Source organism: Globicephala melas, chromosome 11, assembly GCF_963455315.2.
Source record: "Globicephala melas chromosome 11, mGloMel1.2, whole genome shotgun sequence".
NCBI classification, from domain to species: Eukaryota; Metazoa; Chordata; class Mammalia; order Artiodactyla; family Delphinidae; genus Globicephala; species Globicephala melas.
The window spans coordinates 57,380,578-57,407,222 of NC_083324.2; the positions used below are offsets into that span (position 1 = coordinate 57,380,578).

The following is a 26,645-nucleotide window of genomic DNA, read 5'->3' on the forward strand; positions in this document are numbered from 1 at the left end:
AAATAAATGGAGAGATATGCCATGTACCAAGATAGTTAACTTAATCTCATAAAGATGTTAATTCTTTCCCAAATAATATATCAATCCTATTTATATGAAGGAAAATAGGCTCAAAGGAATCTAAGATGGTCCTGAAGAGGGAACAAGAGGACTTGGATGACTACATGTTAGGACTCAATGAAAAAGTTACGAAAATAAACTGGTGTTGTATAGGCTTGCAGAAAGAAAAATAGGGACCAGAGAACTTGGAAACGGATCTGCCCATGTGTATACACAAGCCTGACACATGATAGCATCAGTATTGCACACATGTAGGCAAAGAACAGACTGCTCAATATATTGCACTGATTTAATTGGTGATCATGAAGGGGAAAAAAACTCTTTTCACATACCATACATGAAATCTGTTGCTGGGTAATCGATTTGAAAGAAAAACAATATCATTTTTAAAAGAAACCTTATGGGAAGATTTTTACTATCTCAGAGTAGGAGAGGATTTCTTAAATAAAACACAAAAATTATATTCTGTAAAAGGAAATCTAATAAATTCTACCACATTCAAAGAATAACCTATATTCACCAAACATCATAAAAGAGGATGAAAAGATAAACCACAAACCAGGGAATGATTTAAAGAATAAATATAAATGACAAAAGGTTACTAACATATATAGAGAGAGAATTCTTATAGATAAGTGCAAAAGACAACCCAGGAGAGGCAAAAATCATGCAAAGATTACCCAAAAGAGAAAATAGCGTCAATAAATATACGAAAATATAACAAATCTCATTAGTAGTCATAAAAATGCAAATTCAAACCATAATCAAATTTGATTTCATTTTTGATTAGTTGGCAAGAGTGTGGAGTAATAAGGACTCTAATAATATACTGGATAATTTATCTCAAAAAGTTGAATGTTCCCTATGCCACAGCTCCAGGAAACAAGCATAAGAATGTTCATAAAAGCAAAAAATGAGAAACTATCCAAATGTTTATACATGGTAAAATGAACTTTTAAAATTCTGGTATATTCATCAGTGAAAATGAACCTGTATCAATATAAATATACCTTAATAAAATTAAATAATATGCAATAAAATTAAATAATAAATTAAATAATATGCAATATTATTTGCATATTATTTAAAAATTTAAATAATAAATTAATATTAATTTATTAATAAATTAAATAATATGCAATAAAATTAAGAATATGCATGGTCTGTGTATAAAGTTTAAAAAGAAACAAAACTAAACAATGCATTTTTTAATACATAAGTGAATAAGTGACAAAGGAAAAGCAAGGTGATGATTATCATTCAGTTCAGCCTATTACATGTGAAGGGGGTATGACTGCATAGGGATGCGTGGGGAGCCTGTAATGTTTCATTGTTTTAGTCTCTGTGTTTTATGTGTATTTATTTTATGAATAATGTTATTCTTTAAACTACACATTAATGATATAAACTCTTATATACATAAAAATTTTCACAGAAATAAAGAAAAATAAAAGCAGTTTAGGATAATGGGATTATTGCATTTTTAATTTTTGAAAACTGCCTTTGATTTTATAATGCTGTCTTTATATTAAATACCAGAGGAATTGATTCATTTGTGTGATATTTTTTCAGATAAGAAATAGTAACTAACATTCATTACATGTATACAGGAAACATAACTTTAAAAATAAATGTCTTGGGGCTTCCCTGGTGGCACAGTTGTTGAGAGTCCACCTGCCGATGCAGGGGACACGGGTTCGTGCCCCGGTCTGGGAAGATGCCACATGCCACGGAGCGGCTGAGCCCATGAGCCATGGCCGCTGAGCCTGTGCATCCAGAGCCTGTGCTCCGCAACAGGAGAGGCCACAACAGTGAGAGGCCCGTGTACCGCAAAAAAAAAAAAAAAAAGTGTTCACCAAAAATAAATGCTGATAAGTAATTTTTTCTAAGAAATCTAATAATTGAACCCTTTCCACAAAGTGCTTCATTTAAAACATTTGTTAATATCCCATATAAGAATTCATACTGATTAAACAGAATAGCTGGCAAAACAAACAAAAAAGTAGTCTCTAATTTACATCAGGAATTAACTGGTATGATTTAGCCCCCTTCTACCTAAATGTCTATACTTTTTATTTTCCTCCTTCTCCATCCAAACCAGTAATTACTACTAAGATATACTTTACCTAATCAGTAACTGGTCTAAATATTTGTTCAGTTGCCTCTTTATTATTTATACCTGCATCACAACATTGACCCTGCTAGAGAAAGTGGTGTCTTACAAGAATATATAGCTTAACACCAGTGACAGGATGAGCACCTCATCTAGATGCATCTGAAGATCTCAGGGATGAGAGTCAAACACCCTCTGAACAATCGAAGAAACTTGGCAGATGGCAGCCTAGTTGTACATGGCCCAGCCTTTTCCACCACACCTATCCCCAAGTCAGTCCTATAGTCCAGTCAGAACTCCTGATGCCACAGTTTAAAAGCCTCTTGGGATTTTTACATCATTTAATCCCCTCTCTGGGTTTTCACATCTCTTTTCAACTGACTGGCTAGATTGATAAAAGTCATTCGTTTAACTGATTTTTTTATTGTCCACTTATTATTTGCAAGTAGTGTAGGAAATAAATGAGAATAAGCCCTACACTGTCCTCAATGGGTCTTACAATCTAGCAGAAGAGATGCGCAAGTAGGTAATTAATTATATTAAAGGCAGATCGTATCAAGCATCACTTTTCAAGGTGCTAGTTAAAGGAATGCTGGTGTGAATTCTGAGTTGAGAACCTGAAAGTTTGAGTAGACCGTGTCATGTGTAAATGTTTGTATGTATGTGTGTGTGTGTGTGTGTGTGTGTGTGTGTGTGTGTGTGTGTGTTTTAAGGTTACAAAGAATTACATACAGAGTAAATGCAGGAGATGTGAAAATGCATATTGTGTTCTGGGATAGTAAATACATCGGGCTGAAGCTAGGGTTTATAGGATCAAGATGCAGGGGAAAATGAAGCAGGAAGTCAATCTTACAATGAAATCCCAGATCCAGGGTAAACAAAAACACCTTATCATATAAGCCTGTAACAGGTGCCAATAAGTAAAATCCTTCCAATCTGTTTCACTCAGACCCCACTCTTGCTTGAAGGTGACGCTATTCAGAAATTTGCAATCTACATTGTCAGGACTGATTCAGGCTTAACTTTGAGAAATTGGTTGCAATTACATCTCTATAGCTGCCTGTCCTTCACAGACCACAGGGAGCCTTGAACAAGGCACTTTCCACTTTTCCACAAAGTATTACATTACTCCTTCCATTGAATTGTGTCATGACTATTACATGTGCCATAAAATCAAACTTCTAACAGGCATCAAGTACAAATATGAATTTTTCACCCCCTCTTGTCAACTTGATAATTATTTTAACCTCCATGCCCATAATAGATTCTATATTACTTTATTTCTGAAGTCAAACTAACCTATTTTGTTATAACTCTCCAAATTTAAATTTAATCATCTTATTGTGCTTATTTATTAGATTATTATATTCTTTTAAAAATCATTTGCTGCATGATTCTGTGTTATCCTGCCGGTCCTCTGTTAAAATGGAATAATCTTAAAAGACTCAGGTCTATTCCCCTCAGATTAAAAAAATGCCAGAAAGGAAGACATTATTTATTTATTTGTTTGTACATGTGGAGTACCCTAGAGCAGTAGCAGGTGACAAATAAATGACCAACTTGAAAGATTATGTTTGTAAGCTGTTCCAATTTCTCACCTTATGGCCTCAGAACTATTACCTTGAAATTCAGTTGTCCCCTCTCTGCCTTACTGATTGCTGAAGTCTCTAAGTGGCCTTAATGTCAAATCTAAGGTTCTAAATTTTATAACAAGATCAATTTCCACAACATTTTTATTGCCAAATACATTTTTTAAAGGATGCATTAAATTTGACTCTGTCTGAGGTACGATGGCGAACAGGTTCTTTCAGGATAAAACAAGTAGTGCACTTGTGTGAATATTTATCTGACTGCAGCTTACAATATTGGATTATTACAAATGGCGGGGACATAGCACCACCAGTGAGGTTACACCGGAGAATTTATCATCAGGAGTAGGTAGCTTTATAGAATATTGGTATTACTGTACCTACATTCTTCTAAAAAATATTTGGATCGAAGCTCATTTATCATTTAACAAGACACCTGCACAGTGCCTCCACACCCCCACCTTCAGAAACTCTGCTGAAAATGAGATTTTTTTCTTTAGTGGTATTTAGCTGTTGTTGTGAGCTTTTTGGCAGTGTGCTACATCACACTTGCATCTTTTTTTTTTTTTTTTTTTTTTTGCGGTACGCGGGCCTCTCACTGTTGTGGCCTCTCCTGTTGCGGAGCACAGGCTCCAGACGTGCAGGCTCAGCAGGCCCAGCCGCTCCGCGGCATGTGGGATTCCCCCGGACCGGGGTACAAACCCGAGTCCCCTGCATTGGCAGGCCGACTCTCAACCACTGCGCCACCAGGGAAGCCCCACACTTGCATCTTTAAAAGGGCAGGAGGGGGGCTTCCCTGGTGGCGCAGTGGTTGGGAGTCCGCCTGCCGGTACAGGGGACACGGGTTTGTGCCCCGGTCTGGGAGGATCCCACATGCCGCGGAGCGGCTGGGCCCGTGAGCCATGGCCGCTGAGCCTGCGCGTCCGGAGCCTGTGCTCCACAGCGGGAGAGGCCACAACAGTGAGAGGCCCAAGTAATGCAAAAAAAAAAAAAAAAAAAAAGGTTAGGAGGGGCTTGAAATGAAATTAATTTTATGCAAACCACTATCTCTGAGAACTGATGGAGTAAATTCTATATGGTTTGATGTAATATCTTACACCTCTTCTTTGGTGGGCAGCTCCTATGAGAACAGGAGTGGCCTCAGATAATTCACATAAACTAAAACTCCAGGATCTTCCTTTTGCCACCATTGCAGAAATATGTTTCTTGTAAATTTGGTTCTGACATTTGTCATGGGATAAATACAAAATGCATTGGATGCTATACATTAAGCCCATGGGCCAAATCAGCCCCACCACCTATTTTTGTAGGTTTTATTGGAACACAGAAGTTGCTCTCATTCATTTGTGTGCTGTGCATGGCTGCTTTTGTGCTACAACAGCAAAATTGAGTAGTTGTGACAGATACTGTGTTTCTCGCAAACCAAAAATGGTTACTTTCTGGCCCTTTATAATTAGAGCTTGCTGACCCCTGAGTTGGACCAGCTCTGTTGTGCACTGTCTAGATGTCCCAGTGGTTCTGGCTGAAGGACCTGAAGGAACAGAAGGAAAGGTAGGGAGCCAGAAGGAATGCAAATGCCTAGAAAATACACTGGGATAAAGACAGTTCCACAATCCCTAAACATTGAAATGTTCTCCTCAGAGTAGAAATAAAACGTAATGGAGGTGATGTGGTAGAGGAAGGGGGTCTTTATTAGTCATCAGAAAGTCCTGGCTTTCCTTCCCTCCCCTTCCTCACCCACATCACTTCCTCCCTCAGACTGAGCCCTGTTCCTCCCCTCAGAGGTCACTGCTTGCCACCCCACACCATTCCCAGAGGGGCTTCAGAGGCTCTGCAGAGAAGTGACCTCTGACACATAATAAAGATTAAACTACTAAACAGAACTAAACAAAACAGAAAACTCTTTCTCCACTATTATGCACCAGAGCAAGGGCTAAAATTGCCTTTGACAGATGGGTGCTCTAAAAAGAATTAATGTAAAAACCGTGGTGTTACAGTAATATTATGTTTAAAACATCACTTCAGAAAGTGGTTCAAGCATTGGGCTGAAACAAAATCTATAGTCATTATAGAACTACATTATATTATTTTACTTATAGTAAAAAAATGAATATCATTTTTCTTTTCTAAATCTCTTTTCTAAATCTCATTTAAAGATTGTGGTTTTCATAAACAACTGTCTAAAATGTGTCCTAACTGAAGCTTTTATCACAATGTAGATAAATTGGAAAGCAAGATTTACAGTAAAAAAGGGTGACAAAAAATAATATTGAGGGTGGGGAAATGGGAAGATATTGGTCAAAGGGCATAAACTCCCATCTAGAAGATAAATAAGATTTATGGTTACTATAATTAACAATACTGTGTTATATACTTGAAAGCTGTTAAGAAAGTAGATCTTAAATGTTATCACCATACACATAGAACTATTGTAATTACGTGAGAGGATAGAAGTGTTAACTAACCTTATTGTGGTAATTATTTTGCAATATATACTGTATCTAATCATCACATTGTACACCTTATGCTTGCATACGTTTTATGTCAATAATATCTCAATAAGGCTGGAAGAGAAACTAATTGCCATATTTATAAATTTTGAAGAGACATTTTCTATAATAAACTATTTTCAAGATGAAAAAAGGAAAAAAGAAATAATATTGAATAAGATTTTATTTTTGGATTACCTAAAATGGTTTGCAAGGCTGAAATTCTGGAATTAGTTCCAGAGCTCCTAATTAATTTACTATGTCCTTCATTGTCCCCTCTTTTCTATTCCACTCCTGCTGAGATCATGACATAAAGCTTTTCATGGTGCTTCCGGCCTCTGGTGTCTGCCTGCCTCAGTCCCTGCTGATGTGCACAGCCACATTAATCCTCGGATGTCTCAGAAATGGTCACCCAGTACCCACTAACAGTCAACTTAAATACTACATTTTCTTCCAGGCATTTTTCTCACAACTCATTTTATTATTTTGCTCCAACTCATGATCAAGCCTTCCCTCCTCGCCCCATCCCCCACAAGTCCTTTATTTTATTTGTTCACTATAGTCCAGGTGGATTTACTAGGTGGTTTTTGAAGTATTTCACTAATTTCTTTTCCATCGGTATCATTTGCAACTAATTTTTCAAATGACTTTTTTTTTTGCTAGCTTACCCAGAGACATCAGAGCAAGGTGAGGTGGATTGGAGCCAGAAGGTTTGAAATCCCAGCTCTGTTTCTGATTACCTGGCTGATGTTGGTCCAGCTATTCAATCTCTCCCTGCATGTAAGCTTTTATTTCTAAGAAAGTAATAGTACCTAACTCATAGAGGTGCCAAGAGGGTAACTTGAGTCTATGCATGTAGAGTACTTAGGCAAGCACCTGCTGTGTATTAAGCACTATGTTATAGCTTGGAGAGTATGAGCACTACCCTTGGACTTCTATGAACCCTTGCACTGTTGCTTACTGGTCTTGTAACTTTGGGAATACTACTCACCCTCTTTAAACCTCAGTTTCTTCAACTGTAAAATGGGAATAATACCAACCTAATAAGATTATTGTAAAAATTCAATGTTGAAGATGAAAAATTTTGCATAGTGTCTGGCTCATAATAAGTACTTAATTATATTAGTTGTTTCTACTATGAGTATCATCATTATTTATTGCCATCATTGGGCTTTTTTGCTACTTTTAATATTCTATATTTCCAAAGAACTTGAGGATGTGCCTAACTGCCCTAGTCTTTTCTATCCTACTACTATAAAGTTGAAGATTATTGGTCACATTCCCCCCTAAATTTTTTAATTTACACTATATCAAATAGATAGCATTAGAACAAATCAGTTCTTTAAACTTTCTGAGTGCAAGAAAAGCAAATAAAAAATTACAGGTATGTTCAGTTAATGGGATTTCCAGCTGATGTCATAACTACTTTAAACCCAGTTTGTGAAGTAAGTCAGGAAAATATTAGCATATTTCTCACAATGAAGTCTTGAGTCAACTCTCACAAATTATACTCTGCCCTGAACCTGTGAGTTTTGGGGTTTTTTTTTTTTGTCCAGGTGTGTTATCTGTTGCCCTTTTAAAGCCAGAAGCTTTGCCTTTTACATATTCATATCAAAAAAAGATGTTAATTTTTAAGACAGAGCTGTCTGGCTCTGCTGTCAGACAGGTGACTGATAGATTTCTCTAATCTTCTGACCCCACAATTCTCTAATGGAAAAGCAAAGATTATACCTCTTACCCTTTATTATTGTTGTGAGATTATGTATCTAAAAGTCCTAAAATACAACAGCCACCTATTAAAGGTAACTATATATTTTTTATCTCTCATTGCCTCTTCCTGTGGAACTTCACATAATATAAAATGGGTATTCAATAAATGATAAGTTAAATTGAATCAAATAGCACAATACATTTTAATAGTTTAAGAATTATAAAGATGCTGATAACTGGATTGGCTACATAAATTTAGAATTTTTCTCTCTTGCTTGTTCATTTATTTTATTCATGGTCAAAATCTCATTTGAAAATGAAACACAGTTAATAGCAAGTAAGCTCATAAAATTAAAGAACTTCATCTTCTAATAAAATTAGGAAGTTGGAATTTTATTCTTCAGGCAACAGGGAGAGATTGATGTTTTCTAACAAAGAAGTGACGTGATGAATTTAGTATTTTAGGAAAACAAAAGTGAATTTAGCATTTAAAACAAAACCAAGAAGCAAAAGATGAGTGTATATTTTTTGATGTTCAACTAAATAGAAGGAGACAAATCAGGAGGAACCCTGAATGGAAAAGTCCACAAATAGTCGGAGCCTCTCAAACAAGTAGGTCCATAGCGACAGTCAAAGTTTAAGATAGTTTTGGAGACGAAAACTGAAAATGTGATGTTATTATAGCCTTGTAAGGAGCTTAGAATAGAAAAAGGGGAATACAGCTAGATGAAACTTGGTAGTTTGGGAAGAAATTTTAGTGGAGATTTTTTTCATGGAGGAAAGGGCTTTTGTAGATTTAGTTTGGAATGATATTTGCTGCCTAAGTTACATATGAAAACTATAATACAATATGGTTTCATTTAAAGGGAAATACAGTTTCCCATCTTCAATAATGAAGAGAAATTACCTTAATTCAAATAATGAGATTATTAAAAGTTATTGCAAAGGACATTTGTAGCTTCCCCAGTAAAAGCCTTTAGCTCATATGACAAAAAATAATCACAAAAATCTGTAACTGATGGAAAGATTTAGCAGCCACTATTTTCCACTGAATGGAGAATCCATAGTGGAAGACAGCCAAAATATGGACAAGGACTTAATGCAATGTAACCATTCCTATTTGGAAAAGCCATTGATAATCAAGCTACCCATGCAAGTCGTATTTAATTAAGTTTTCTTTGACAGAAAAATATGAGAGAGGTGTTGGTAAAACACATAAAACAATGCTTTTCAACCAGCAAAAGAAAAAATGAATTTTGGGATTCTTAGGTATGCTTAGGTATTTGTCACCCTATACTGGGTCTTAATTTTTCAGTGGGCATATAATTGGCAAACTCATAATCAACTCAGAAGAAAAAAATGATATAGAAACTATTAACTTGTACCCAGCACAGCCTTTTAAGAACATACCTATAGAAATAAAGTAATGCTCAACTCACTTTCATTATTAATCCTTAAGCCATGCCATATATAAACCATAGATTTAAAAAAACTAATATATACTAATAATGTAAAAAACAAGAGAATGGGGCTTCCCTGGTGGCGCAGTGGTTGAGAGTCCGCCTGCCGATGCAGGGGACACAGGTTCATGCCCCGGTCCGGGAAGATCCCACATGCCGCGGAGCGGCTGGGCCCGTGAGCCATGGCCGCTGAGCCTGCGCGTCCGGAGCCTGGGCTCTGCAACGGGAGAGGCCACAACAGTGAGAGGCCCGCGTACCGCAAAAAAAAAAAAAAACCCAAGAGAATGGTAGATCTCCTCAAGGCTGAGGTGGCATTTTTTGCTCTCTTCCCCCTTGTCTATAGCAGACACTACAAAAAGATCACAGCTGCAGAGCCTGGAGGAAACTTCAAAATACACTGTGATATAATATTTTCCATCAGCTAAAATTCACCTTAAAAAAGCTTCAGAGAGAAAACCTATGTTCATCCTCGTAAGTGTTGTAAGTGTTAAAAAAGACCTTAGTCATCATGGTAATTAAGGTACAGGTTTGGATACAATCGTTAAGTGTGTGGCCAACAGAAGAACCTGCATCTGTTCTAAAATGGCTTAAACGTGTAAAACACGATGCTAGAAGAAGGATGGCTTAATCAAGCTTCAACTTTAGAAGAAAAATACACACAATTTTAAAAGACACCATCTTATATTATTTGGGCACATAATTTAATATTTTAATAGTGTTTAAATACCACTAACTTTCTATGAACATTTGAACCACAGGTAGTATTATGCCCATTCTATAGTTTCAAAAAGTATTTCATTAACCTTACATGTGTTGGTTATTGTAAATATTAGTAACATTTCACAAAACAAAATCCTACAACACATTCTGGTAAATTAGTTTCTGCTAAGAGGAGACTTGAGCATGAAACTTAAACAAGACTGTTTAATGGAATACAAATATCAATCTAGAAACTCTAATAAAAATCTCTCTTTGCTGGGTGAAGGCTCTTAGCTTTTACACAGAAAACCACATGTGGTGCCCCTCGAAATGCATTATAGATCAGGCTCATAATCTTTCCTTCCACAAAAATGGCACAAGAATTGATTTCAATTATCATTCAATACTTATTTCCCTCTCCTGTCAAAAAAATGTTCCATACACTTGAAACTGAAGGTTGGCAGCCTGAATTCATTTATGGAACTTTTAAGCGTTATTGAATTACAGTGAATTTTCTAGTTCTCTCATTGTTACTGGGAGGATGCCTCAGAGTCTGAAGTATATGGTAGAATGTGCTACAGTGCCAACAGGCTTAGTAAGACCGATGGGAAGAAAAGCGTCTCAACAATTTGTCAAAATGAATTTCATAAATTAGGCTAACATGACTGATTATACATGACCAGCACCTCTCCTGCAGAACTGAGCTGACATCTCTCTTTGCTTTGTTTGCCCCCATACAAGTCCCTGTCTGGGTATGAACTGTTGGAAAAACCACGAGGTAATTTAAAAATAATTTTAAAATATTTTAAAATTTAAAAAATTTTAATTTTTAAAATTTTTAAAATTTTAAAAAATATTTAAAAAATAGACCTATGTCTTTTGAAACTAGAAACTATTTTACGTGTCTGAGGGTTTTGGTTTGTTTGTTTTCATGCTATACCAACACATAAGATGCAAGAGAGTATTTATGATGTTGTCAGTATGTTTTCATACAGTGTGATGTTCTGGTGGGCACTTCCAGAAGTTGTGTGCCTTTACTTGCACGTTCAATTCTCCCACAAAACTTTTGTTAAAAGGACAGCATTTCCACAAAGGAACAGCATACTTATCAACAGTACCAGCATGGTTGTAACTAAGGACAGTGGAACAGACTTGCAGTACTAGAAACTAAGGTTACACAGTTCTTTCTTTAAGCAATACCCCACTGGACCCCTCCAGCCCTATATATAAACTTTCCTATAAATGTTGCCATTGTTTTCCTCTACGGGATCCAGAGATTATGGGTTTGAAGGTTATATAATTTTGCATTCTATCTTTAAGAAAAAGGTTACAAAATTATTAATATAAGTTAAGCATGAGAGTGAATATTTATTTTGAACGAGAAAAGCAATCAGGACCAATTGCAAAATTTTAAAAGCTGAAAATACTACAAATATCACAAATTCCCGAAAATAATATAGTATTTTTATTAACTGCCTGATGTACCCCTAAACGACTTTTCCCTACTTTTTGAAGCACAGGTTTTTATCACCTCTAATATGACAATGATTTTATAATATTTTCTATAGAGAGTTGAAGAAATTCAGTTTTTTCCCTCTAGCATGGTTGATAGAAAAACATTGTTAACACTGATACTTTTGAAACATTTCTTTCAGTTTCACATCTCATTGATGGTTAGTTATAGACTGTTAGAATTGTCACATTTGGGGAAGCCCCTATCAAATTTCTTTCATTTAGTTGAGCTAAATGACATAGAAGAGTTTTTGACAGAACATTTCCAGCCCCAAACCATTCAGTTCCGGTTCCTCCAACACTAAGCACGCGTCCCAGCACCAGTGCCGAGGGCACGACTAAACAGCAGACTCAGATCTCCATCCATGAATACATCGGATGAGCCAGGAAGAGTATCCCCGGAGTTACTTCTACAATGCAATGTTAGCAGTACCTAACTCATACAAGTAAACCTAGTCGACTAAACCCAAACTTAAAGAATTTCCAACACAAACTCCACTTGGCACGCTCTCACAAACAGCCTTATCCACTCCAACACGACCCCACCCATGGGAAAGTGTGACAGGTAGGCAAGTGATCGCAACTGATAGCACGTAAAACACCTTACTTTTGCAACAAAGGAACATGACTGTGTGAGCACTTCCCCGTGCCTGGAAGGTCAGTTCTTCCAGCACGGCCCTCCCTCCTTCTGCCCCCTGCGCACACACCCCCACACAACACACCTCTGCCGAGCCTGGGCTGCCTGTCCCGACTCCTCCCTCATCCTCTTGACAGCAAACCTTAGTGTTTCCATCTTCAGTGTTACCTTTGCCTTGATTCTTCCAGTCACTTTCCTGTGCTCATAGTCAAGGCCACCTCTCACTAAGTTTCACCATTGTAGTCGAATCCCTAAATCCACCCTAACCAACTGAGAATGATAAAATTCCCCCAAACCTTAGTTTATCCTCTGCTTAAAAACCTTCATGTGGCCCTTTATTATACAATCAGTGGCATTATAACCTCAGCCTTTGAACTCATCTGTAACCCCAATTATTTCCCCTGCTATTTTAAATGAACTCTCTTTCCCCAAATTATTTTCCTGTATTCTTTGGGTTTGCTTTGAAAAGTCCCTCTTCTTGCTTTCCCCTTTATCATTCCTTTTTGCATGGAGCATCCTTCCTCTTCTCTCTAATTCTCAAAGTAATACTTATTCATCTTGGTCTGCTGTTGTTTTGCTTACCATCTTAGAGGTTTTTCTAAATACCCATAGTTGTGAAAATAATTATCTTTGCTGGAGAAGGTATAGTCTCTATTTGACACAATATATGCTATGTTGTACCTTCATTCAGTTATTGTTTACATAGAATGTGTATATGTATGGAACTGTGCATGTGTATAACATCTTTCCAACAATATCACAGGTTTAATTTATTTGCTATTACCAAGCACATTACTTAGAACTGCAAACATAAGATAAATGTAAGAAACAGTTTCTGCCTATAGGATGTCTAAATCTTGTAAGTGGGAGAAGATAAGAGTGACAATTATAATAGAGTAAGATAAGAGCCCCACACAGCAATTACATATTATATGTTAATCGTTAGACTTTTGGACCCTCCCACTAGACGCCATGCTTTTGAAAGTAGAGGCAGCGTCTCTTTAATCACAGTTTTAATTTTTTTTATTTTTTTATTTTTTTGCGGTATGCGGGCCTCTGTTGTGGTCTCTCCCGTTGCGGAGCACAGGCTCTGGACGCGCAGGCTCAGTGGCCATGGCTCACGGGCCTAGCCGCTCCACAGCATGTGGGATCTTCCCAGACTGGGGCACGAACCTGTGTCCCCTGCATTGGCAGGTGGACTCTCAACAACTGCGCCACCAGGGAAGCCCCACAGTTTTTATTTTTCCGACACCTAGTTTCTAGATGTATTGAGTTCTCTATAGTTGTAGATGCTCATGTAGGGGCTGGGAGATGTTCTAAATATTGCTGAGGGGATTCAAACACTGACTGATGATCTGGATTTAAGGTATGAAGTACAAATGACCTGTATACATGTGTTTGAGTTCTTTGTGAGACAAGTACTGTGTAGAATATAAAACTGGGTACAAGCCTCAGTCTACTATAGCTGGTTGGTAGTGTTATCATGAGATTAGTGACGGGAACCTAGTAGGTATTCAAAAGTTTAAGTTTATTTTACATATTATCCACTGATAGAACTTTATATTTTGTTGTGTGGGAGCTTTTTAAAAATCTATTCCCCAAATCTACTTCAATCATGATGATGGAGCTGAAAAAAGTAAATGTACTCTTCTTAGCAGAAAGTCAGTGAAGAGAAGCTTTAAAATATTTAAAGTCTGGATTAGGACATGTAACAAACTAAAGTTCACATTTTTTAAAAGATTCAACTAACGCTAAAGATGGTTTTGAACAGCAGTCTCATTGACGGTGAGCTGTTTCAGGTTGGGCAAGCAGCCACAAGATCTGATCACCTGTAGACAGTCCACGTGGTCAGAGCCTCAGCAGGGAAGGAAGAAAGGTCTGAAGAGTGAATTGCCCCATACTGTCATTTATAATAAAGGGAATCTTGTCTAAGTAATTTTATCTGAAAGTTAAGAACCCCTTGATATTTTCACAATCAACTAAGCATGGTGCTGTTATTTTGCTACTGAGACACTTAAACTTTTGTTTTTCTTACCTCTTACAGAGGAATGAATTATTTAAAATTTTGGATTTCTGTCAAGTTCATAATATTTTTCTCCTTCTCTGGAAACTAATGCCTCTGCATATGGTCCTTGGGGCTGGGTACCCAGGAAGCATGCTTATGTTGTGTGAATGTCACGCCTACACCACCCACGTCACTGGTAGCTGATGAGTCTGTAGATCCCAGATCTGATTTCAAGAGACACCTGCTCTACAGTCATAGACACCTGGCAAGCCCGAATGAACACAATTCTCCCACCTGGGGATCCAGATTAGGGCTGAGAGATGGCCAGCCAGTCAGTATCTGTAGGTGAGGAGAACTGCACTTGGATGTGTAAACTTGGCAGCACCATGTGCTAAGTCATGTTGATCAGCGTAGCCAAATATCGAGTTTGTATGTTAAAGTGGAATGAAAACATATGCAAAAAAACCAGAGAGGAAATGTGGGGAGGGATTCTAGTGCCTCGGTTTAGCTATTTCTTAAGGCCTGATGGCATTCCTATTACTGGACTTCATGATGCCTAATACAGGAAATTTTTACATGTTGAGATGTGGGGAAGTCATTCTGGCTTATACATGAGTTAACTTGAACTATATTCTAACTAGAACAGCCTGTTTGTGGCCTATAAAACATACACTGTATATCTGCTTTAATTATTAAAGAAAAGGGTGCATTGACCAGAAGTAAAGAATGTCCATGTTAAAATAAAGACTAAATGCCTTCCTTCCTGGGACGCCAGTGCTGGTACTCCTTTGATGATAAGACTCCCTTCCCAGGGGACAGGGCCATATTGACTTGCTGTGTACATGCTGATCTGTTTTTTTGAAACCTTGAAGGAAAGTATCCCTGACTTGTTTGATGTTCTTTGCTCTGACAATGCATAAAACAGTGTTGAAAACCCTGCTTCTCTGGAGCAGTTCCTCAGAGTAATCCGGGAAGCTGGCTTCTGGATTATAGTCCTCAGTTTGGCTCAAATAAAACTCTTTTCTCTTCCTGTTATAGATTGTTTATTGATTTTCATTGACAGAGTCCCCCCCCCAAGGTTTGTTTTTTACTTATTTACTGCTAAAAGAAGATGACATAGCTTCTCCTATTTGCAAATAATGATGCCCAATTAATTCACAAAAAGTAGCTAAATGTCTGTGACTTCAATGGGTCCATAGCTTATCCCAGGGAGAAATTTAAGAGTATAATACATGATGAAATTTTGTGTAATAGTTATTTCTTATTGACTGTCTATAATGTTCGGGGTACTTATGCATGCTTATGTTTTAAGTGCTTATGGATGCTTATTCCTAACATTCATTGCAGTCTTGTGAGGCTGAAATGATTATCGCCATTATATAGAAGAGGAAATGCAAGCCGCAGGGTGTTATAAATTACACAGCTAGTGACACATTTCAAATTGTGGGATGCTGCTTTCTGTTTCAAAAATCGGGTGTGTTCACCCAGCAACACAACAGACTTTCCTGAAGGCCAAACTTTCCAACCCCCTGTCTGCGTCACTCCGTACTCCTCATTTCAACAAATGGCACCTCAGTTTTACCTGGTTGTTCAGTCCAAGGTTCAGTTTAACCTTCGCTTCACAAAATTATCTTTTACTCTTTTCTTTTTTCCCACCTCCTCCATCTATCCCATCATCAAATCCTACTAGTTCATTTCCACAGTTCACTCAGAATAGACCTCTTCTTACCCCTCTAAGCCTCGTTTTGTCGATGGGGATGCCACCAGTCTCCTTATTTCAATTCTTGTGCCCACCTCACCACATATTCTGTTCTCTGCAATGTATACAGAAGAAATCTTTTAAAAAATAAATCTGCTCATGTCACTTTCCTGCCCCAAACTCTCCAATAGCAACATGAATTGGCCTGTCCATCCCTTGACCTCATCTGGTCCCCCTCACACACTCTCTCCAGCCTTGATGTCTTCCTTGCTGATCCCCAAACACTTCAAGCATGTTCCTCCTCAGTGCCTTTCTGCTTGCTGTTTCCTTAACCAGGGATGCCTTTGTATAGAGGCAGCCCCTTGGCCTAGACTCTACCTTTAGTTAGACACTTGCTGGAGCCTCTAGGTCAGAGAGACCTTCCCTAACAGCTCTTTTGATGGTGGTGCCCTCCTGCCACCTCCCTCTGGAGCCCTTATCTCTACCTGACTTTACTTTATTCATTTCTTTATATATGTTTGTTCCTGTCTTCTCCCACTAAAATGTAAGCATTATGAAAGTAAATATTTGATCTGGTTTGTTCACAGCTACATCTCTAGGACCATTAGAACAGTGCCTGAAATAAGATAGAGGCTCAGTAAAGGATTGAGTGAATGAATTAAAGGGACTGGATACTTTAAATCTAAGTTTTAAAAATCAGATTTACATGGCTTTGCATTTTCTTTTACTTACTATAAAAGAACCACACTCCTCTTAAATTTTCCCATTCAGAATATACCCTTTATCGGAATATGCCCATACTTCCATAAACTCTTTATTCCTTTGTAGCTTACTGTTTTTTGCCTTGCAGTCCTTGATCTATTCATTACAAATTGGAATGCATGTGAAAGATTACAATATTTTTGGAGCTACATGAAAAACTACAATGCTTTTCCAATCTTGTTCTCTTTCACTGTGCCCTATAAGCCCTGTAAATTCTTTGATTAATAACAATGTTGACCGCTATTTCTCTCTCTTTTAATTTTTGAAATAAAGATTTGACTGTTTAGGCTTCTGTTTGGAAGACAAATACACCATAGTGGCAAAGCACATAAAGATGGTAGACCTAGTTCCTCAGAGATAAAAAACAAAAAGAAAAACAAAAAACAATCCCACCTTCCCTGTTGTGGATTATTCATTCATTCAACAAGCACTTATTTCCTACACAGTACATCTCACGGAAGAGATGGTAGAACCAGGACCAGGGTTTGTGTTTTCAGATCAGTGGTCTTGTTCAGAGGGTAGAATATGTTTTCTGCTGCAGATGTTGCAATTTTCAGACTAAGATTTTAAATACTGATACCTGATGTTGTACAAGATACCTGAGATGAACACATTTCCCCTTTTCTCACAGAAATGGATTTTTAAACTTAATTTTTTTTTTTATCAAACGGGAATAAACTTTTATTTAACATATACAACACCAGGGGCACAAAAGGAGAGTTAGCACTGAAATATAAACTAGAAGCGTGAAACCAAACTCACGTGTGGTTCAGAACTTACCGACTGGAGATTTTCCAAGGGAGGAGAACGGATTTTTTTGCATGAGACTTGAAAAATGTAGATAGGAGCAAATACACAAATGCATGAAGTTAAAATAGGCCATTTCCGTGTTTTTACGACTTGTTCTTTCCTGAGATTCTGTCGCGCAAGTTTTCCATATTTGATAAAAAGCCGACACGCCCTGGGCACAACCGGCCTAACCTCTCGTGGACCCTAACCTTGGTCTTGGAACTTACCGCCTCACTGCTGAGCATTTTACAGAGGCCATGATTTTCAGATACACAGACGTGCGTACGAAGTAGACGCGAACAGCATCAGCCTTTCAGGTTTACTAGCAGCTTTGAGGTTTCGGCGACCGGAAGCATTTCGGCTCAGAATGTGATTTTTTTCGCGACGCTAAGCACATGTGGGGGACCGCGCGGCGGACCGAGTTTTGTCGATTCCTCTCTGGGCTCGGCCCTGGAGCCAAAGAACCCGGACGCGGCGACGCCTCTCGGCCGTCCTTCGGGGGCCGCGGCGCACCGGCTGCCTGGGAACCTGGGCCGCCGAGCACGGGTCGGGGAGAACTGGGGCCGGGAACCGCGGCCGCCGCCACCCAGCACGGGCCGGGAAGGCCGGAGGGACGGCCGGTCGGCCGGCGTCCGCGGGGCGCGCTGGGTCAGGGTGGAGGCCCCAACTACCTGAGGATGTTGTGCCGCCTCCATGCTCCGGTTCTGGTTGCTCGAGCGCACCACCGCCACGCGCAGCCACGACGACGGTCCGCGACTCCCGCTGCCGGACTCCCCACCCAGCCGCGCCGCTTCCGCGCAAGATTAAACTTAATATTTTTTCTTCACTCTTACAGATATTAGTCAGTGTTTCATATTTAATCAGTAGCGTTCCTAAAAACTAACATGCTTTAAGCATTAATGTGTTCTTAGTGACACCTATCAACCATTTTCACTTTGTTTTAAGATTACATTTTTCTTGGTTATTAACCAGTCCATAAAACATTTATATGTTTTGAATGCACAGAATGTGACGGTAACCGTCCTTGAAGAGTTTATATTAGTAATCATTCACAGAGGACATTTGAGAGGACGGCATGTCTATGGATGGTTGAATGAAACAAACACCTAGATTAGGGGACGGGCACCCTGGAGAGGTTAAAGGCAAAATATATCTGTTTCATAGTACTATGATCTGGCTTGCATCAATTCAATTGAACATTTAGAGTGGACTTAGTATGGTTATACAAGTGAATAGAAAACTGCCCCTTTTTACAAGTTTCACAATCTAGTAGGAGAAATAGATACAGGGACTAGAATATATGACCAGTGGAAAGCTAACAACCTGGATGAAAGAGGTCAAAGGGAGTATAATGTGATACAGAGGACTGGAAAGGGAGGAGGTGCTTAGAGACACTGCACTTCTTCTGTTCAGTCTATATTTTTTGAGTTCTGAATTCTTACTTGCCAATTCCATATCTTTTATATAGTGAGAGAGTAGGATATTTAAATGAAAAACCATCTACATGGTCTTAAATTATTAACAAAGTTTATAATATAATCACATTATATTTGTCAAATACTTCTGAGTTATGTTAATCTTTATCATGTCCCAGGATAATCTTCTAAATACATGACTATTCACATTATGTTTATAATTATTTCCATTTTGAAATTGATTGAGTGTTCTAAAGATAAGAAAACCTGAGGATAATTTGTTTCTTAAAATCTAAGCTATTTAACTGATACTAACAACAATGATGGCACCTGTACAATGAAGGATTTTCTCAAAATGCCCTCATTTAGGGCTTCCCTGGTGGCGCAGTGGTTGACAGTCCACCTGCCGATGCAGGGGACACGGGTTCGTGCCCCGGTCTGGGAAGATCCGACATGCCGCGGAGTGGCTGGGCACGTGAACCATGGCTGCTGAGCCTGCGCGTCCGGAGCCTGTGCTCCGCAACAGGAGAGGCCACAACAGTGAGAGTCCCGCGTACCGGAAAAAAAACCAAAAACAAAAAAATGCCCTCATTTAAAATGCACTGCTAAATTCTGTTGCAAATGACATTTGTTTTCTGCAACAAACATTATTTGCTATATTCGTGGTATATGAATGTCTTTGAAGTTTAATTTATTCCCCATCAAACTTAACTCCTCCTAATTAACTGATTTCTCAAGAGTACTTACATACTCTTCATACCCCTCATGGGATGGAGGAGGGGGTACCCTGTATCCTGGCACAGTGGGTGATGCCCGTGCTCGCGGGGCAGGGACGCCTCTTGCTACAGGGGGCACTGGAAGAGCACCACGGGTCACAGTGGTCCCTCTAGGGGTGAGAACGCCTCGTCCAGGTGGTGGGGGAGGAGGAATGGCACCCCCACGGCCCCTAGGAGAAACAGGTCACATACAGATGAGAAACAAGTAATGAGAGCAGGCAAAGCTCTCATCTTATAGCCTCTATACAATGGGAAGAAAACACATTTATTTCTGCATGTGTGAGTGTTGCGAGTGTGTGTGTTTAATGGAGATTCTTTAGGATATAAAGCATTTTGACCTCCACAGAATAAGTTTTGTAAATATTGGTTATGACTTAGTTATCATAAAAACCATGTAAAATAATTTGATATTTTCTTTTATAACACTAAAAATTCAAAGCAAAGCAAACAAAAATCAACCCACTCTGATTTTTATTCCAAATTCACCAAAAAAGTCTCAAATAAGAGCAGTGTCTAGTACATGACTCACTGTACCATCCATAGCTGCTAATTGTCAATGTCTCCTCCATGCTGGAGGTTATTGACAGTGATGGGCAATTTTGTCACTTACAAAAAAAAAATCTGTCTGCACTTCGGTAAAATGTGGAACTCTAACCATCATGATATCATTCTGCTTATTATAGTAGCTTAAGTTTGAGGTCATTGTCACTGATTTATCATTATGCATGTAACCCCCTGAACTGGTACAGTCCCTGATAAAATTTATTTCCTATGGTAACTGTGGTGCTAGTGAAATACATGAGGGCTCTGCAAAAAAAATAACACACTGAGTACTTGGTACTGTAGTGCTTGACACAAAATTAACTTGTATTAAAAGTCTAAGATCAAATGGTTGCAGTAAACTCTTATGGTATTCTGAGGCCTTTGGAAAGGTTGAGTGTTTGTCTAAAGTTTTTGGGCAAAAGCATGGTTATTTCACTTTTTATTATGTCTGAAAGTTTGGCCTCTAGAAAGTACTGCTTTCAGCAAGAACGCTAAAGCTTTGGGGGAAATAATGATCATGGGTTGTGAACCATCACACTGTTTGGCTGCACCCACAGATGGGGTTGTAGGTTATGCTTTCTGCTATGAGGAGCAGTCAGCTGGCTCTTGCAGAAAACGAGCTTGACGAGTGAACAATAAGAATGCTGGTAAAGCTTTTAAAAGTTGTAAATAGATTATAGAGCTGATGAATAGAGAGATTATTAGAGAACTTACTGTGAGTCTAATGTACAGAGAATGCTCTCCTGTACTGGGAGACCCTAGAAGGCCCAGTGCCCACTTCAAGCACAATGTAACTGAGACCACAATATTCTACATTAGCATGATAATATAAAAGCTGATCTATAAGATGGATATAAAGAGTAATTTTACCTTCACTGGATCTCCAAGCACCTTATATACAGGGTGTGCATACACCCAGGTTTGCCCAGAATAGTTCAGAATTACAACTGTTGTCCTAGTTTAGCATTTTAATACTTTCAATAGTGTCCCTGTGTGGGTGGTAAGTTATATGTCACCTTACTTTAAACTATATTCACAAGTTATATCTATACCACTGAATAATCACAGGTAAGTGTTATAACTCCCTGAGCCTAAGGTAGATTATTTTTCTAAAGGGTAAAATAAGATTTCTGAATCTGTAGCCATTCTTCCTGCTTTAAAATTATATGATGCTCAAATCAAATCTAATTTCTCATCCCATTCCTTCATCAACTGTCTCTCAGACAGAGCCCTGGAAAATCTGTCTCTTGAATCTGACTCATTACCTCCTACACATTACATCCCTTCCCTGGAATATTAACCCTATATCTCTCTTCAACTCAAGTCCTCACTTCAACTCAAGATTCACATCACCTATTTAGAACGTAGTGTCCCTGGCTGAATCCACTCTACAATGTTCTTTCCTTTATTTTTCTGACTTCTTGAAAATTTTCTATCCTTAATTCTTCACCTCCTGCTCATTCCTGAATCAAATGCAATCTAGTTATTGCTTTCTCCTCTTTTTTTTTTTTTAACATCTTTATTGGGGTATAATTGCTGCTTTCTCCTCTTTATTGAAAATATTCTTGACTGGTATCACCAGAAGCCTACTGGTTTCTAAATCCACTGGAAATCAGTCCCCATTCCACTGTAACTGTTATATTTATCACTATGGGTTACTATCTGGAAAACGCCTTCTTTGAACTTTTATGACTCTGATTTTCTCCATATTTCTTCCTCCCTCCTTTATATTCTTCAGGCTCATTCATTGACATCTACTCCTGGGCCCACCTTGGAATGTGGCTATCCCCATTTTCTTCCCCCCACCCTCCTTCTGTGCCTCACGGTGCACCCCTGCAGTCTCTAACCCTGATGGCTGTTATCTCTTTCCTTCCTACCACACACCGTACCCTGGATCATGTCTCCTTAACTGGTCTGCATATTAGAGTCACTTAAAGACCTTAGAAAACCTCCAGACTCCAGGCCATACCCCAGGCCAATTAAGTCACAGTCTCTAGCAGCAGCGAGCTTTCAGTGATTCCAATGTGCAGACCAGTTTGGGAACCACTGCCTTACATCTGTCATCTAACTTAAAAATCTTGACAACCTTGTCATATAGCCATTTCTAAGCTATTTTAAAGGTTGAGAACCAAGTCACAGAAAGTACAAGTCATCTTCCCAAGGTCACACTGGCAATCCATAGACCTAGGATTAATTATATTCTTCATTAAATTTGGTCCTTCACCTAATTTTAGTGGATGATGTCATTAATCTCTAACCAGGACAGACATGAGAGAGTTGTACTGTCTAGGACCACTCTCTTGTCTCCAACATCTAATTGGGCACTAATTTGTATAAATTCTAATCTCTAATCTAGTCCTTTATCTCTCTTAACACTCCAAGTGGTATTCATTTCTGTGTTGGATAATGAACTTGTATTCTCCCTGGCTTCCTTGCCACACACCTCTCTGTCTGTCTTTCTCTCTTTGATCTAATTCTTCTCTATCACTCACAGTGGTGATTGAGTAGTCTTTCTTGGAGACAAATATGATTAGTCCCCTCTTTAAAAAGCTCCATTAGATTCTATCTATGTATTAGTTCTCATTGTAGTAAACAAAACCTTCAAAGTCTGCCTCAAATGTTTTATTTTCCACTGTTCACTCTCATTCAACATGTAGCAGTGATGTGTGTGAAGATCTTAATTCTTCAATTACATAATATATATTATTATAATATATAGATGTAATACTTTGTTTTCTGGTATGCATTATTATTGGAAGATTAGATAGTTTTCATAGATATGCTTGTTGAAACATAAATTCCTTTAATTAAAGAAATTTTCAACAAATTAAAGTTTTAAAAATATACCAGGTACCGTTCTTTTTGAATTTCAGTGTAACTGAATAACTTTAAAAAGTCACAATTTCATAAATATGTACAAATCAGCATCCATTAACCCATGTGTTCAAGAACTTTCTGATCAATATGATCTTCTGTTTTGTGAAGCTATTTTCTTATTCTTATTTAATTGCAGATATATTTCATCATGTGGTTTGAAACAGAAGACAACAGAGTTCTGCTACATTTACTTTTATTAATGTTAATACATTAATTATATCAAGATAGCATTGAAAGTGAGGTTTAATTTTCAATATTAATTTTCTTTTTTAACATATGCAGTATCAGATTGTATGATATATGGAATGTTAAAAAGCAAAAGCTTTCAATCAAATTTTTCTTCTAAGATATTTAAAAGTCTACATTATAATGCACTCTTCTTTATTAAATAATTAAAGAGATTAATATTTTACATTAAAACTTCACTGAAATTGAAATCTTATATGGTCCACTCAAATATGACAAATGTATTATTACCTTAAGGAACACCAATAACAAAACAAAGTCTTTTAATATGATGATTTTGTAATCTCAAAAGCAGGTTAATGCATTATTCTTTTAAATGGTCCCTATTCCAAGGAATATAGAATAGAAAAAAACTTGTTGCCTCTATAGTCATTCAATACATACTTAGGTTACACCATATATAACTGCCAAAATTATCATTTTTTGAACTACAAAAGTGACAATTTCATTATTAAAATCCTATGATTTAATCAGTTTAAGATTGTCTGCAATGGTGTCATTTCACAACCCATCATGCTGAAGTTAATATAAAGGCTTTGTAAAAGGCTGATTCCATTAAAAAAAGTCCATAAAAATGTTATGTCACATTAATTTTTAGCAATAAACTAATGTTCCTAGGTAGCATTAGAAAGCTCATATAAAAAAAATTTTTTTAAGAAAAAAATGTGAACATAATCACTGAAACATTTTCAGAAGTTTTTCTTTTAATCAAAGTAATTTCTATAATTGCCACATTTTACCTTTAGTCAATTATTTCCTTGATATTTTATTTGGAAATTGATCATTCTTAACTTCTTTTCTGATAGTGTAAAATTTTTTGAGGTGTCTGTGACTTAAAAACAGTGGTGTTTTGAAAGGTGGTGAAAATATTTGGGGAGTAATTTTAAAAATAAATTGAATCAGCAAAGTATCTTAGAATATCTTAAGATGGTTTCTATGCAATACATGAAATAGTATTCTAAATCTAAGTCGTTTAGAGATTTGAAGGCCAACTATAACAGGATAAAGAGAATGACAGAGTTACACAGTCTGTGTGTGAATGCTATGAGTATTTTTCACTTTACCTCTTTGCAAAACAATGCTTTCTCTTGAAAGCTTGGCAAATGTAGAATCCTACAAAACAAATTCTGTTGCAGAAAAATTCCAATTTCTTTGCAAAGTGAACAATATCAAATAAAATCTTCTCTGATGACATTGCAGAGTCAAATATAACTAAGCTTTAAATATTCTTACCATCAGCCATGTAACAAATGTGCTTCTGGCTTTCTGGACTGGTGGTGTGTATATATATATAAATGTGTGTGTATATATATAATACACATACATATAATATATATATAATCTACTTATCTATCTAAATATATATATATCTACCGACCTACCTATATCTATCATTATCCTCATCTATCTGTCTACCTATCTGGCAAGACTGTATCAATTCATGGGCCATTTAAGGCATAGATAATATTTGTAATTTTCTCTTCATTCAAGGTCATCCTGGTTCAAAGATGCATATGATTGAATCATCTGCATGTCCTAATCCTGGGGACAAAACCAAAACGTAGAAACTCTTAGGTTTGCTCCTCTTATTTTCTTAGGAAGCTGTTAAGAGCTCAAACTCTGAATTCTAGAGTCAGACTACCTGTGTGTCCTCAGGCATATTGCTTACATCTTTATCAGTTGCTCACCTGTAAATAATGCTTAACCCTACTATGGAGGATTTGATGAGTTAATAACTTATATAAAGCTCTTACAAGCTATGTAAGCATCTGTTGTTATTGCTTTTGTGGTGGTGGTGGTTATTGTTGCTGATATTGTTGTTGTTTATTCCTAGCTGTGATCATGACACAGAACAGGCCAGCAAAGTATTGCCATCCTTATTGGCTGTTAATTTATTTAAAGTAAGAACAAATGTACCTTGAAGGAGTTGTGGGAGCTATTCTGATCCCTCTGCCTTTAATACCTCTGCCACGACCAGAGTCCTCTGAGCCATTTAAGTAAGATAATTCACGTAGTTGTTCCTGACGAATTTCATCATTGTAGTCCTAGAAGAAAAAACATGACCTGATGAGCTAAAATGGAGCATGGAGTTCTTAGAACTGAACAAACACAGTAAGAAAGGAAATGTTTCACTTATTTTCTGGTAGACAAAAATCTAAAATGAGGTAAAAGTAAATATAATTTAAGTTCCTAGTTTTATGCAGAGAAACTGAAGTTGCTTCTTTTACCAAGGAAGTACTCAGCAGGAAATCAGATGAGATTTGCTGGGATATCACTTTATATGTTAGCTAGAAAAGGAAAGGTAACAATATAGAACAAGATCTTGGAAGGTCCCAAGGTCGTGGTTCCTAATAAGAGGATTACTGAAAAACAACTTTAGTGGTATAAGTACGTGTAGATTGTTAAAGACTGCATAATACTCAAATAGTTCCTGATGCATAAACTGAAAAGGGGCAATCCCAAGGACCAAAGTAGATACTGTGTTAAAATAATTAAAAAGTGCAAAAAAATATCAGTTTCAGACAACTGGGAAGCTATGCAATCCAACTAAAAAACTTGAGGGGCAATGTTTAGAAATAAATAATTTTCTATGTGTTCTAGCATTGGGCTGATGGAGAATGACAGCCATAGCAGAAGACACACTTCACAGTAACAGCCAGAGATTTGGTCAAAGTCAAAGAGACGATCTCTATCCTTCATCAGTGGAAATGTATCAGTCATTTCAATAGGACCAAAGAGTGGATCTGAGTCACTGAAGATGAATGCTATCTTCAAAAAACAAGTGTCAGTCTTACCTGTTTCTCTTTTTACTAACACACACATGAATGCACACACACACCCTGGTAGAACAGTACAAAACTGAGTAATTGGTATTTTTGCCTAACGGGCAATCCAAGTAAATTCTTTTTCAGTAAAGATGTGTTTATGTGAAAACCATGAGCTGTCTAGGAGTTGAGACGAGAAATATTTGTAGAAATATCTGGGTTAACATAAATGATGTCTGAGGTCTGGTAGTGGACACTTGAGCCAGGTTAGCTCTGCACTTGTGAGTTATAGTAACAGCACATGGAAACCATGCACTCACCTGCACAGCCTGGTCTAGAAGATGGAGGGGATGCATTCAGCCTACAAGCTTTTCTAAAGCACAGCTTTACCTCATGGTCCAAAAACTGCCTTGTTCACAAGCAAAAGTACTAGTCACTCCAAAGCACTTACTTTTTATTTTTAACATGTTGCTTTCACATTTATCCTGTTCAGTACCTG

At 37.6% G+C, this 26,645-nt stretch overlaps 1 protein-coding gene across 1 annotated transcript in view; it reads right to left on the bottom strand.

Annotated features, from left to right (window-relative positions):
* KHDRBS2 (KH RNA binding domain containing, signal transduction associated 2) overlaps positions 1–26,645 on the bottom strand; it is a 699,880-nt gene that overhangs the window by 269,454 nt on the left and 403,781 nt on the right. The window contains exons 5-6 of the mRNA XM_030840977.2: positions 25,299–25,426; positions 19,687–19,885 (exon numbers count right to left, since the gene is read on the bottom strand). Of these exons, the coding sequence (XP_030696837.1) occupies positions 19,687–19,885; positions 25,299–25,426 (327 nt within the window). The remainder of the gene's footprint in view (positions 1–19,686; positions 19,886–25,298; positions 25,427–26,645) is intronic.